General features: G+C 46.8%; 1 protein-coding gene across 1 annotated transcript; it reads right to left on the reverse strand.

Annotated features, from left to right (window-relative positions):
* Positions 1–739: 739 nt before the first annotated feature.
* Positions 740–13,467, reverse strand: LOC116503400 (major histocompatibility complex class I-related gene protein-like). The gene is made up of 6 exons (XM_032209800.1): positions 13,288–13,467; positions 8,391–8,666; positions 7,756–8,031; positions 6,087–6,377; positions 3,998–4,078; positions 740–1,416 (listed from the first exon to the last, which is right to left on the reverse strand). The coding sequence occupies exons 1-6, from the start codon at positions 13,337–13,339 to the stop codon at positions 1,310–1,312; spliced, it is 1,083 nt and encodes a 360-aa protein (XP_032065691.1). The 5' UTR covers positions 13,340–13,467; the 3' UTR covers positions 740–1,309.
* Between the last annotated feature and the right edge of the window lie 336 nt (positions 13,468–13,803).

The raw sequence follows: 13,803 nt of genomic DNA on the forward strand, positions 1-13,803 counted from the left end.
GGGACGATTAGAGCACCCTGTCATATTGCATTACTGCCTGGTTTGGAAGCCTTACTGCTTCAGACAGGACGGTGGTGCAGAGAGTGGTGAGGATGGCAGAAACTATTATTGGCAGTTCACTTCTGTCTATCCAGGATATAGCATACAAGTGATGCTTGACCAGGGTCTGCAGGATTGTCCGGGCTGCTACACATTCTGTTCATGACCTGTTTTACTTGTTACCTTCTGGAAGGAGGATTCGTGGTATCTGAAGCAGAACATCCAGATTCAGTCACAGTTTTGTTCCATATAGTATCAACCTTGTGAACTCTCAAGCTTTCTCTTTCCAATATGTATTCAAGATGGACAGTAATTCCACACCACCGTATTTTTTGGAGTATAAGATGCACCTTTACCCCCCAAAAGAGGGTGAAAATTTGGGTGTGCGTTATACACCAAATGTAGCTCCACCTCCCTCCCCCCAGGCCAAAAATGCGAGGCATGGAGGCAGTGATGGTCTGTGGCAATCCCTGCAGCCTAGAACAACTGATTGGGGGTATTCCGGCAGTCCGATTCACCTGCCAATCAGCTGTGCTGAATCAGGCTGCAATAAGTGCTGAAGCTGACCTGGCTGGTGAGAGTGCAGCAACAATCACTTTCAGAAATCACACACTAGTAACTAATTCAGCAGGATTCAAAATAATAATAATATACAATACAATACCAAAAGCAGGTTTCCTAAGATAGCAGTAAATACAAGCAAAACACAAGGAGTTTCACTTTCAGTTCTCAGCTAAGTCAGGCTCCTTCCTGTTTCCTTGTTGCTCACACAGAAAATTCTCTTTCAGAGTCTAAATAGCCCTCATTGGCTGACTTAGTTGCTATGCCTAGTCATTGGCTGACCGATGAACTCTCACACACTGATAGGAAGTTAGTCAGCTGAATATCATGGATGCGGGTAGGCAGAATTTTTCTTCTTCTCTCTCTCTCTCTCTCTCACACACACACACACACACAGACACACACACACACACCTATGTATATAGCATGTGTATATGCATACGTAAGGGTACACTTTCAAGAGCAGGCAACAGAATTTCATAGTTAATGTGTGCCAGTTTAACCACAGTAAAAAAAAATATATCAATAAAGGTTATCTACCTATTATTTCCCACAAAATCAAACCATTTGGTTTTAGCTCAACAAGACGCAGACTGTTTTACCAAGCCACTTATTGAAAGAAAAACAAGTGAGAAGATCTTGCATTTGAAGAGCAGCTTCCCAAATTCCCGAGACTGGAGGGGAATGGCTTGGTGGATGGTGAAAACTTTCATGCTGTATCGTGACTAAGAGCAGGGGCCATCAGTTCCACTGATTCCCGCTCCACTGTTTTTTCAGGAGATGTTTGAGAAGTTTTTCTTTTCTTCCTCTGAATTCCTGAGATTAGGACAAGGAAAATGATGGATTAGTTTGATTTTGTTTGCGTTATCTAAAAATCCTCACTTTAACTGACCCGACTCATTGCTTAATCAAATCAATTAGAATGCCCTTGATGCTTTGGCATGGTGGCCTAGAGGTGGAGGTCTCACCTCACAATCCAGAGGCTGTGAGTTCGATCATAGGTAAGGACAGGTATTTCTGTCTCTGAGGGCAATGAGGAATTATCTGCTATGAACACTGTGTAGACATCAGGAAGGGCATATGAACTTTAAATGCTCGAGCTTCGATCAGTCACCCCAACTCTACCCTGATTCAAGGGATTAGTGAGTCATTAAAAGAAAAAAAACACGCTGCTTTGTATGACTGGATTTTATTTGAAAATTCATCAGCATTTGCAGAATGGAGTTTATTCATTGAGTAACAAATGCATGAAGTATAATAAATATCTGGGCAGGATCGGTAGCTCCATAGGGGCAAGGGTGCTATTTTCCAGAATACAATAACTTCTCAGGAGCGATGGGACAAACCAGAAAATCAGAAAGCAGCAGAGATAAGCTTCTGATCAGTTCAAGGACTCAACAGTAATCGATAGAACTAGACAGGGTATGTCTTACCCAGTGGTGGGTTTCAAATTTTTTTAGAACCTCTTCTGTAGGAGTGGCCTGCTTTGTGGGAGTGGCTTGCCAGTCATGTAACTGGGTGGGAGTGGCTTGCCAGCCATGTGACTGAGTGGGAGTGGCTTGGCAGTCATGTGACTGGGTGGGCACGGCCAACTTGTAAAATGTGATGAAACTCACTTAACAACGCTTTTGCTTAGCAACCAAAATGTTGGCTCAGAAACTGGCATTTGAAGCACGCAAGTCTTAAAGCTGTCAAGTTACAAGACCCTTGCACCCCTAACCCTTTAGAAAAAAAACCCCAGGGGTGTTCAAACTTGACAGCTTTAAGACTTGTGGACTTCAACTCCCAGAATTCCTCCTCTTGCTCTTCATCTTGATGATGTGCGGACGGGCGGGGGGAGGGAGCTGGAACCAGTTCTAAATGGCACTGTAGATTTGTGGAACCTCTTCTATAGAAGAGGTTAGAACTGGCAGGAACCCACCCCTGGTCTTACCTAAGGAAGAGAAGGACTGGGGGGGGAGGGCGTTATCCTATTCTCTAAAGCACCTGAGGGTAGGATTACAAATAATGGATGGAAACTTTTAAGGAGAGATCCAAGGATGGGATTCAGCTGGTACGTGCCGGTTCGGGCAAAATGGATGTTAATTTTACATCTAGTTCGGTGAACCAATAGTTCTAATGACTTTTTGGCCCTGCCCCACCCCTCCCAGGAGTCCCCATGTGCCCTGTTCTGGCTCCCAGATAAGTGAAGGGAGGCCTCCTAAACCCAAAATGGGGTGGGGGTGGGGTTTGCTCCCCTGTGGCCCATTTTTGCTCCCAGCTGCCTGTCACACCCCTGGCCACGCCCACCATGGCCACACTCATCCAGCCAGTCAAAGGGCAGAGAACCGGTTGCTAAATTAGTTGAATCCCACCACTGGAGAGATCCAATCTAGAACTAAGGAGGAATTTCCTGACAGTGACAGCTATTAATCAGTGGAATGGTTACTCCTAGAAGTTGTGGGTGCTCCATCACTAGAGGTTCTTATAAGAAGAGTTTGGACAGCCATTTCTCTGGACTGGCATGGGGTCTCCTGCTTGAGCAGGGAGTTAGACTAGAAGACCTCCAACGCTCATCCCAACTCTCTGATCCCGTATTCAGATAGGAAGGATAAGATGTAGCTGCTTTAAAAAGCTGATGAAACCCTTTTTTGGGGGGGGGGGGATGGAATTGTAAGGCCTGTTTTAACTCCCCCACGAATAGAGACAGTAGCCCTTGTAGGATGGCAACTAAAGGCAGGCTCATCTGAGAGAAAGTGTACCTACTGTTGAACTTAAGGGTTTCTCCCCACTTGATAGTTCAGGAAACCAAAAACTGCTAAGCAATTATGTGTTTGTCAGCCTTCCAAAATGCCATTGCCAGAGATCATTTCAAAAACAAAGGATATGTTGGTGGACACCAGCTGATTTTGAAATCTTTTGGTGCAGGCCCTTCTCCAGATCCTAAACCAGGATGATTGCTGGTAGTCCTCGACTTACGGCCACAGCTGAGCCCAAACTTTCCGTTGCTAAGCAAGACAGTTTCCATTGCTAAGCAAAACGTTCCATTGCTAAGGAAGTTTTGTCCCAATTTACCATCTTTCTTGCCGCCACTGTTAAGCGAATCACTGCAGATATTAAGTTAGCAACATGGTCGTTAAGTGAACCTGGCTTCCCCATTGGCTTTGATTGTCAGGAGACCGTAAAAGGTGACCGTATGACTCCATGACATTGCAACTGTCATAAATACATGCCAGTTAGTTGACAAGTGTCTGGATTTTGATCACATGACTATGGGATCCTGCAATAGTCATAAGTGTGAAAAGCGGTCATCGGTCACTTTTTTTCCAGTGCCGTTGGAACTTTGAATGGTCACTAAATGAGTGAGTTGTAAGTCGAGGACTACTTGTACTCTCTTCCAGTAGTAAATCAGACTTACTGATGCACACCACGAGTCCAACTGATGCCAGCAGGGAAGCAGTCAGAACTCCTCCCAGGATGGCGCCCACAGCGAAAGGGACTGCAAGGGGAAAAGAGAGCAGCAGGCTCAGAGCTTCTTATCAACTAAAATCTTCCTCCCCTTTGGTCTCTCAGATGTTGCTCAAGCTCCACAGAATGATCCGGGTTGATCTCTAAAAACCTCACTAAAGTTGGAACTGGGGAATTCCAATAGATCTCAAGGCCGGAGACGAGAAAAATCCTCAAGCCCTGAAAGCAACAGGAACTTGTCCAAGCTTGGGCCTCATTATTACTTGGATGGAAGGCCATCAGGAAATCCCAGGGCTGTAGGGGAAGCTCAACAAAAATCCTGCATGGTGATTGGGAAATCTCCCCTTCCCTTCCTCATTTACACGGAGGAGTCCAGGAAATCACCAAGAGTCAAGCTTGTTGGAGACTTTACCAATTAACTAATTTAGGAGCTGAACTATAATTCCTCCCTCCTTCCCATGCAGAAGTGTATTTCCTGCATTTTGCAGCAGCAAATGCACAAAACGTCACAGTTGACAGCACAGAATTTTAATTTCACAATGTAGAGATAGATTTAACCATAGTTTCAATTGGGGAAAAAGTGACCCTCCTAGACCAGGGGTCAGCAACTCACGGCTCTGGAGCCGCATGTGGCTCTTTCATCCCTCTGCTGCGGCTCCCTGTCACCGGTTGGTGCCACAATTGATAGGGCTTTTGGTAGGACAGGTAGAGAAAAAAGGATGCTGTGCTAGGAGGAGACTCTATGGTAGGGGGAGGGGGGACGACCAGACTTCCGGTCAGCAGAGGAAAAAGAACGCTGTGCTAGGAAGAAACTCTATGATGGGGGAACTGGATTTCCGGTCGGCTCCAGAATTGAATGGGGGGCTTCCATTAAGGACCTTTGTGGCTCGTTGAGTATTTAAGGTTGCCGACCCCTGTCCTGGACCAAGCCAAGTCCAACAAATGCCAGAGAATTTCTAGACGCCCAGCACTCTAAGAAATCAGCCATCCATAGATACATAGACATGAACAACATCTGTAGACTACAAAAGAGATAACAAAAAGACCCCAGGATCTCTCCACCAGTAATCAGCACCCAGATCAGCATAGATTAAATCCAAGATTAACATCAGACCAACACTCAAGTAAACAAAACCCCAATCAAGAAACTGCCGAAGAAGCCAACAGCAAACAGCCCAATCAAAAAATCCCTAAGACCACCACCACCATTGACAGGCGAGCCACTAGAACAGAGATGGCTAACCTTTTTGTCTTCACATGTGCCCACACCCACAATGCAATGCACACCCCCCCCCGCGCATGAAAACATCCCCCCCCCCTGGCAGCCTACTCAGTCTCCTGCACTACGCCAGCATTTGTGTGTTTTCACACATACAGGCTGTTTCTGGACTTCCGGAACTTCCAGGAGGCTCATTTTATGCTCCCCCCAGGCTCCGGAGGCTTTTCTTGAGCCTCCGGGAAGGCAACAACAATATCTCCTGAGCCTATGGAGGCTCTCCCTAAAGCCTCCTGGCACCAAAAATGGAGGATGGGGTGTGTGTTGCCCCCTGTGCTTCCCTGCCCCCCACGCATTACCCCCATGCATGCACGCACAATTCCCCCATGCATGTGTCTGTGCATATGTCTCTCAGCAAAGCCCCAAAAATCAGCTGGCCAGTGGGAGGTGTGCACACATGCGTGGTGGAGCTGACCTGGGCAACGGCTCATGTGCCCTCAGAGAGGGCTAGGTGGGCCACCTGTGGCACGTGTGCCATAGGTTTGCCATCGTGGCACTAGAATATAAACGGACAGCAAACTGCACTCCTTACCAGCACTGATGATGTTACCTAGTTTGGGTAATGAAACATCTGCAAGAAAACAAGCAAGCTCAGAGAGCACCAAGGACCGCTCACACAAAATTTCCACTAGGAGTCTAATCAAGACTGCTGGAGGCATCCCTCAACGTAGCCACTATTTATTCCCTGGGACAAGAATCACTGTCCAGATCTGGCCACCTTTTCTCTAAGGCCAGTAACCTCCTCTCCACTTCTGCCTCTCACCTGTCTTCTCCTTCCAGCCCACAAGCAGGGGCTCTGCAAGGCTGGCGTGCTCCACGTGGCACCGGTAGCGGTCCCTCTCCTTGGGATTGATCCGGATGCTGAGCCAGGCATGGTAGGTTCCGTCAGAATTGGGAGCGATGCTCTTCCAAAAGGTTTCCTCCTCCCAGATGAGCCCGTCCCTTCTCCACGTAGCGTTGATCTCCTTGGGGTAAAAACCAAAAGCTTGGCAGACCAACGTCTCCAGCAATCCGGACGGATCCATCGATCGTGTGACTTTCACTGTTGGGAGCTCTGCAAAGGAATGAAATGAAGGTGAGTCTACTTAGCGGTTCCTTTATGGAAAGTGGGAAGCTGGATTGGAAAGGATTCTGGGTAATTATTTGAGGGACCATCTCTCCCCATTTACACTAGCCTGTCCCATTAGATCCAGAAGAAAAGGTATGCTGTGGACACCAAACCGGGGTGGCTCAGTGGTTAGAATATAGTATTGCGGGCTAATTCAGCTCACTGCCAGGTGTTCGATCCTGACCAACTCAAGGTTGAGTCAGCCTTCCAAACTCTCAAGGTTGGTAAAATGAGGGCCCAGATTGTTGGGGGCAATAGGCTAATTCTGTAAATTGCATAGAAAGGGCTGTAAAGCAGTATATAAGTCTAAGTGCTATTGCTATCTGCCAGGGAGTTACAATTGATGGGTCAGGGGAACAATTTGCCTTCATAAGTTGTGGGTGCTCCATTATTGGAGATTTTTAGGAAGAGGTTGGACAACCACTTGTCTGGAATAATAGGGTCTCCTGCTTGAGCAGGGAGTTGGACTAGAAGACTTTCCATCTCTGTTATTCTAGTCCCAGGTCACAGCCCTTCTCTGCCATGGTGCCCCCTTATCAAACATTCTCTCCCCCCTCCCAAAATAATAGGTTAACTGCAGGGGTGGGTTCCAGCAGTCACTACTGTCGGTTCGCTCATGGGTGTGCCATGTGTGCGCTTAATGAGCACCATGTGTGCATGCGCAATGCAATAAAAATTGCTCTGCACATGCGCAGAAGCAAAAAACAAGATGGCAGCGCCATAGGCGCTGCCCGGAGGACTGGTTCAGGGGCATGGCAGGCCTGGGTCACTGCTGGTTCCAGTGACCCAGGCTGCCAAACCACTATCAGTTCGGCTGAACCAGTCCGAACTGGTAGGAACCCACCACTGGTTAACTCCCATCCTTTCTGAGATTCTGGAAATCCCTCGTGCTGGGTATGTCACCAGGTATAGAAATTAGACTTATTAAGACTTATTTAGAGTTTAGGGCATGGCTATCAAACTCCGGGCCCGTGGGCCGAATGCATCGTGTGCTGGCCACACCCACACATGGTTTAGCAAAGGAGGAAAAAGTCCTGATATGTCACGTGACGCTGCTGTGATGATGTGAGTTTGACACCCCTGGTTTATGGTCTTCACTGTTGAGATGAATATATTTACTCTCTCTCTCTGCTTGAGGTTGGTATATTTTTAATTTTAATAGCCCGTCACTTTAAATGTTGATTTTTTAAATTTTTTAAACATGTTCTTTATATAGGCAAGTAGTCCTTGATTTTATAACTTTCAAATCACCTGTTTTTCTCCGGTATGAGGAAATTGAACAAATTTCCTCTCTTGCTTTTCCCGCCCTCGACATTAGCCTTACCTTTCCTTGCAAACGTTTCTTTCCCATATCCCAGGAACTTCCGCAGGAGTCCGATGCAGATCTCCTCCAGGAAGAGCTTGTTTCTCCGGAGCCTGTCCAGGTCAGCCTCCCAGGTTCTCTTGATCAGCTGGGCCTCGCGATCGATTGCCGTCCAAGTGAGGGTCTCCTTGTCAAAGCTGAGGAAGTCCCTCCCGTCATAGCTGTACTGGTCATACCCTCTTTTGCTCCCGTCTTCCCTGAGCTCACAGCCGTACATTTTCTGCCAGGTGTGAAGCCCTGAAAACATCAAGGCCCAAATCACTATCAGGGAAAGTGATAGACACTACCAGGCCACGGCCCCATTTGGAACTAGGCCACGCATGTAATGGGCGAACACGCATGCGCCCAGCTCTACTTGTACAAGCGGCAGGCCCTTGCACACGAAGCTCCATTTACATGCGTGGCGGGCCCTCATGCACAAAGCTCCATTTATATGAGTGTAGCACTTGTGCCCACCACTTCCCCAAATGGAGTTGGAGGCGCCTGCCGCTCACATGGAACCATCCCCTCTTCCCCAACCCTCTGGTCCGAAAGGTTGGAGACCGTTGATGTACAACCAGCAGGTAAACTAGAGTGGCCTCCCATTATCCACTCACCCCCACTTTGGTTATACTGCTTCTTGAGGCTCTCCATATCCCTCCAAAGCCTCAGCTCATCGCTCCGGGCTCTCTCCGTGTTCCATTTCCAGAACTGGGGATCCTCTTCCTCCACTTTCTTCATCCAGGGCAGTAGAGGTACAGCCCGCCTCGTCTTGCTGTTGTAGTGACCGCCGAGGTGGCCATTCAAGCAGCCCACGGCAGTGAACCAGGGGGTGTCCTGATTGGGTTCCCAAACTGCGGTGTAAAAATAGTGCAATGTGTGGGAGCGGGAATCTGGGAAAGACAGGGAGACAGAGTGACAAGGCTGTCAGAAATTGGGTCTGGCTCTGAAGGAAGTTAACACCCAATGCTCTCCTAGAAAAATGAAATATCCTGGGAAATATTGAAAAGGCAGAATATTATCGTATTTTTTGGAGTATAAGATGCACCTTTTTCCGTCAAAAAAGAGAGTGAAAAACTGGGTGCGTCTTATACACTGAATACAGCATTTCTGGCCTTCCGAACCCCACCCCCTTTGCAAAAATGGCCGTGCATAGCCGTGCATAGGCTTCCAAAGTGATCCTGAGGGCTGGGGAGGGTAAAAATGAATGAAAAATGGGCCAATTTTTGCTTGCTTTTGTCCCCCCAAGCCCCCAGGAGCACTCTACAAGCCTCCTAAAGGCTATTCATGCCCCCTTTTTTTGACAAAAATAGGCTGGTTTTTGCCCCCCCAGGAGCATTGTACAAGCCTCCTAAAGGCTATACATGCTCTTTTTTTGACAAAAAAAATTGGGCCTATTTTCACGAGAAACGGGCCATTTTTGGGAGGTCTGCAAAGGGCAAATTTTTTTTAAAAAAAGATTTGCCTCTTCAAAATCTTGCTGCGTCTTATACTCTGGTGTGTCTTATATTCTGAAAAATATGGTATATTTCCCTGGATCAGAAATGGAGAAACATGTTTTTAGGCAGGAAACAGACTCACTCTTAATAGCCCTCACCTTTGTCAATGGGCCATTAGGGGCCCTGAGCTAGTCTACTCTATATAACAAAGATAGGATTAGCCTTCCACAAAAACTCACCACATGGCATCTGGGAACTCAATCAAGCATGGGACTCAAAAAGACACACAACCTACAAAGTTAGCTAAGACCCCCATCCCTGGGAGTATGACAACCAATCAGAATTCATTTCTTAGACAGGAACAGGAAACAGAGAGGTGGGGCCAAACAGAGAGTATTAAAAACCCAGGAAGTATCAGCAAGCCCTTCTTTCTCTTTTCTTCTTCACCCAACATCTGGAAGCCTGTGATCCCCCTTTTCTGTTCAGGAACTCAAGCCATGTGATCCTGTCCACCATTAAACCATCTTTTCAAGCAGCCCCCGTGTTTCCAGTGTCTTTCCCCCCACTTGGAACTGAGCCCAGAAGGACATTTCTTCCAACAGCTCAAAGCCATGTAAGGGACTCTCCTTTTTCTAGATCAGGGGCCTCCAAACTTGGCGAACTTTTAAGCCTTATGGACTTCAGCATGTCTGCCTGAGGAATTCTGGGAGTTGAAGTCCACAAGTCTTAAGGTTGCTGTTCTAAATCATGTGGAATGGACAGCTCTATACTGAGAGACCTCCTTATCAAGCAGTGTGGAGAAAATAAATATGTAGCAAATAAAATGGAGGCTGCCCTCTTTTTCCTCTCTGACTTTTAAATGTGATCTGGGTCAGATCGGGCTCATCTCCTTGCCCGACCCAAATCGACCCTCTCTGCCACCAGACAAAGCCCCCTCCAATCCCATTTAAACCAAATAATACCAGCGACACTACCAGCTTACGATTTTTTTTTTAGGACCAGAAACTTTGTGGTTAAGACACACGGATGTAACATTAAAAAAATCACCATTTAGCAGTGGCAGCTCCAGCAGTCCGGTTGCCATTGTTGAACAAGGATCACATGGGTTGTTCAGTGAGTGCCTCATTGTGACCATGACTTTCGGCTTCCTGCTGGTTTCCCCATTGACTTTGCTTGTGGGAAAGGTTGCAGGTTTTGATCACATGACTGTGGAGATGCTGCACTGGCTATAAGTATGAGATCCAGTTGCTAAGAGCTGTTTGAGTGAGTGGCTGTTAAAGGACTGTACATATGTTCAGCGCAAAGGCAGCCTAATAAAGGAACTGCTACATACAGTAACAATTTGGATGCTTTCAGTGTTTTTATTGCTTTTGCTATTATTGTTTTAAAATCCTTTCAATATGCTTTCAATAATAGTTTTTTTTTAAAATTGTAAGTTACCCAGAATATTGACTGAAATGGGCGGGCATAGAAATTGAACAAACAAACAAGCTGAGAAACCCCAACCTTGCATCCTACACCCAGGACATGCTCCCATTGTCTCAACATTCCAGCTCCTTCTCCAGCACGGCTGAGGAGAGCATATCTTTCTCCATCTGTCCTGGCCACTTTTTACAGAGGCATATTTGAGAGCATTTTAACAAATTGCATCACTGTGTGGTTTGGTAGCAGCAGTGCCTCTGATAGAAAGTCCATACAGAGAGTGGTGAGGACAGTCGAGAAGATTATAGGAAGCTCACTTCCCATTATTCAGGTTATTGCTGATAAGCGCTATGTGCTTAGAGCTCGAAGCATTGTTAGAGACTCCCCCATGCCCCCTTCATGGTCTTTTTCTGTTGCTCCCCTCTGTGTGGGTGGGTGGAGGTTTCAAAGTATCTATTGCAGGATTACCAGATTCTGTAACAGCCATTGCTCCTTATGTCATTCATCTTGTAAATTTGCAGGATTCTTTTTTTTTCACCATTCACTCAAACTACTAGACTGTGATTTTCTCTGTGTTTGATGTGTATGTGTGTGTGCGTGGGGGGGGGTTATATGTATAATGGTTATTTCTGAGAGCTGAATGCAATGGAATTTCATTTTAATGTATGACAATAAAATTCTTATTCTATCTTATTCTATTCTAATTCTAATTCTATTATTTTTCTATTCTATTGTATTCCTAAAAGGGCCAGTCTGCCTAAAACCTGCCAGCTTCCCCAAATTTGCCAGCAAAGCAGATTCCTTAGGATTTCTTGTCTTGCAACCCTCGACTCTTCAGGGAGTCCTCAGCTTACAACCATTCATTTAGTGACCATTCACAGTTATAATGGCCCTGAAAAAAAAGTGACATGATCATTTTTCACACTTACAACCGTTTCAGCATCCCCCGTGATCACATGATCAAGATTTGGACACTTGGCAACTGGCATGTATTTATAATGGTTGCAGGGTCCCATGGTCATGTGATCTCTTTTTGTGACCTTCTGATGAGCCCATTCGATGGGGAAGCTGGATTCATTTAACAACACTTTTACCAACTGAACAACTGCAGTGATTCACTTAAGAACTGCGGCAGGAAAGGTCATAAAGCAGGACAAAACTCACTTAATAAGGGTCTTGATTAGCAACAGAATTGAGGTCATGAGTTGAAGACTTCCTGTATGCAAATAAAACTCTGTATACAAATTAAACTCTGACTTCCTCTTTCTAGTAAGGCATGGAATAATTATTGCATGAACATGGTTCTTCCCCCAGTGTTGTGCGCTGTATTATGTCGGGATTTCCCACAACGCCATCTCCTCGCTGGCCCTACATGCTGAACTGGGCAGATTTTGGCCAGGATTTGAACGGGATGAAACTGAAGGAAACCCCCTTCCCTTAAGAAAATTCCAACTCAGTTGCCTAAAAATCTTCCAGGCAGATCTGAATCGCAAAACGATACAGGAAATGCAAATCCTTTGATGCCATCTAGTGGCTGGCCGAGGTTCTGCACCCCAAATTTGGCAGCCCTATCAACCACTTGCTCCCCTCCCAAACCAGGCAGCCCCGGTCGAGCCCCACAGCTCCCGCTCGGGTTTTCTGGGGGTTCTCTCCGCCAGGCAGCAGGAAACCTCAAAGCACCTGGCCGCGCATCCAATCGAAAAAAACCCAAAGAAGCTGGGGTTGCATCGTCGTTGCTTGGCAAGCCTTGGCCGAACCGCCGAAAGCGAAAGTTCACTGAAGTGCGGGAAATTCCTTCACAATTAGCGAAGGAGGAGGGGGATTCGAACGAAAGTCCTTCCTTCCTTTCTTCCTTTCTATCTTTCTTTCTTTCTTTCTCTTTTTTACCTCTTTTCTCTCCTCCTTTCTCTTTCTTCCTTGCTTTCTCTCTCTCTTTCCCTCCTTCCTCTCCTTCCTTCCTCTTCCTTTCTCTCTTTCTCTTTCTTTCTCTTTCTCTCTTTCCCTCCTTCCTTTGTCTTTCTTACTCTGTCTTTCTCTCTCTTTTTCCTCCTTTCTCTTTCTTTCTTTCCTCTCTCTCTCTCTCTCTCTCTTTCCCCCTCCTTTCTCTCCTTTCTCTTCCTTTCTCTCTCTTTTTCTTTTTTCCTTCCATCCTTTTTCTTTTCCCCCTTCCTTTCTGTTCTTTCCTTCCTCTTCCTCTTTCTTTCTTTCTTTTCTCTCTCTCTCTCTTTCCCTCCTCCTTTCTCTCCTTTCTCTTCCTTTCTCTCTTTTTCTTTTTTCCTTCCTTCCTTTTTCTTTTTCCCCTTCCTTTCTGTTCTTTCCTTCCTCTTCCTCTTTCTTTCTTTCTTTCTTTCTTTGTTTCTTTCTTTCTTTCTTTCTTATTTCCTCCCTCCCTCAATCTTTCTCCTTTTTCTTTCTCTCTCTCTTTCGTTCTCCCATCTCCCCTACAAGGTGTACTCCACCGCAACGTATGAGGTTCCTCGATGCTTTGCTTCGTGCATGGCATCGTACACCCTAGGAGAAGCGGGGCTGGTCGGAACCTTCTCCCCCCCTTCAACTCGCAGCTTTCGGCGGTGTCACACCCCCATCGTCCCAAGCTAACACTTGGGATGATGGGACTTGCAGTCCCATACGGTTCGTAAGCCCCCCCACTCACCTGAGCATCCTACCAAGGTGAGGACCAAGGCCAACCCAGGGAGAACCTTCATCGGCGATGCCTCCTAACGCCCCCAAAGTTCACGGTCGAGGAATTTGTGGCCGAAGGGTTGATGGTTAATTACTCAGCTGTGCTACGATCTCATACTCTGCAAACCAAATGCAACCCCCAGGGTGGTGATGGTTGGTAGGAACTGGGAGGCCGGGCTTAACGGGAGTGGGAGGAGCAAGGTTGACCGGGGATCAATCGGGTTCAGAAGAAGGCTTGCCTGCCTGAGACACGGAAGGAAATGGTTGGAAGACCGTTTATATTTTCGTGCGAGATCAGGGGAAGCGGTCGTGTGCGTGGGACGTTCAACTTTGCGTTGCAACCACTGCTCTTTGATGTGCTCTAGCGGTGCAGGTGCATCCCGTCGCTCGCCTCCCGTTTCCGGGCTCCGGAATTCCCCACCCCCCACACCACCCCCGAACTTAAACCATTGTTATTTCGCACGGAAGGAAATTTCTTTGGTCTTCG

This window comes from Thamnophis elegans, chromosome 2 (genome assembly GCF_009769535.1).
Source record: "Thamnophis elegans isolate rThaEle1 chromosome 2, rThaEle1.pri, whole genome shotgun sequence".
Taxonomy (NCBI): Eukaryota; Metazoa; Chordata; class Lepidosauria; order Squamata; family Colubridae; genus Thamnophis; species Thamnophis elegans.

Coding starts and splice junctions, on each gene's coding strand:
- LOC116503400 (XM_032209800.1), bottom strand. CDS start 13,339: ATGAAGGTTCTCCCTGGGTTGGCCTTGGTCCTCACCTTGGTAGGATGC. Junction 6,378..7,755: donor AGAAACGTTTGCAAGGAAAG/GTAAGGCTAATG, acceptor ATTCCTTTGCAG/AGCTCCCAACAGTGAAAGTC. Junction 4,079..6,086: donor GGGCTGGAAGGAGAAGACAG/GTGAGAGGCAGA, acceptor TTCCCCTTGCAG/TCCCTTTCGCTGTGGGCGCC.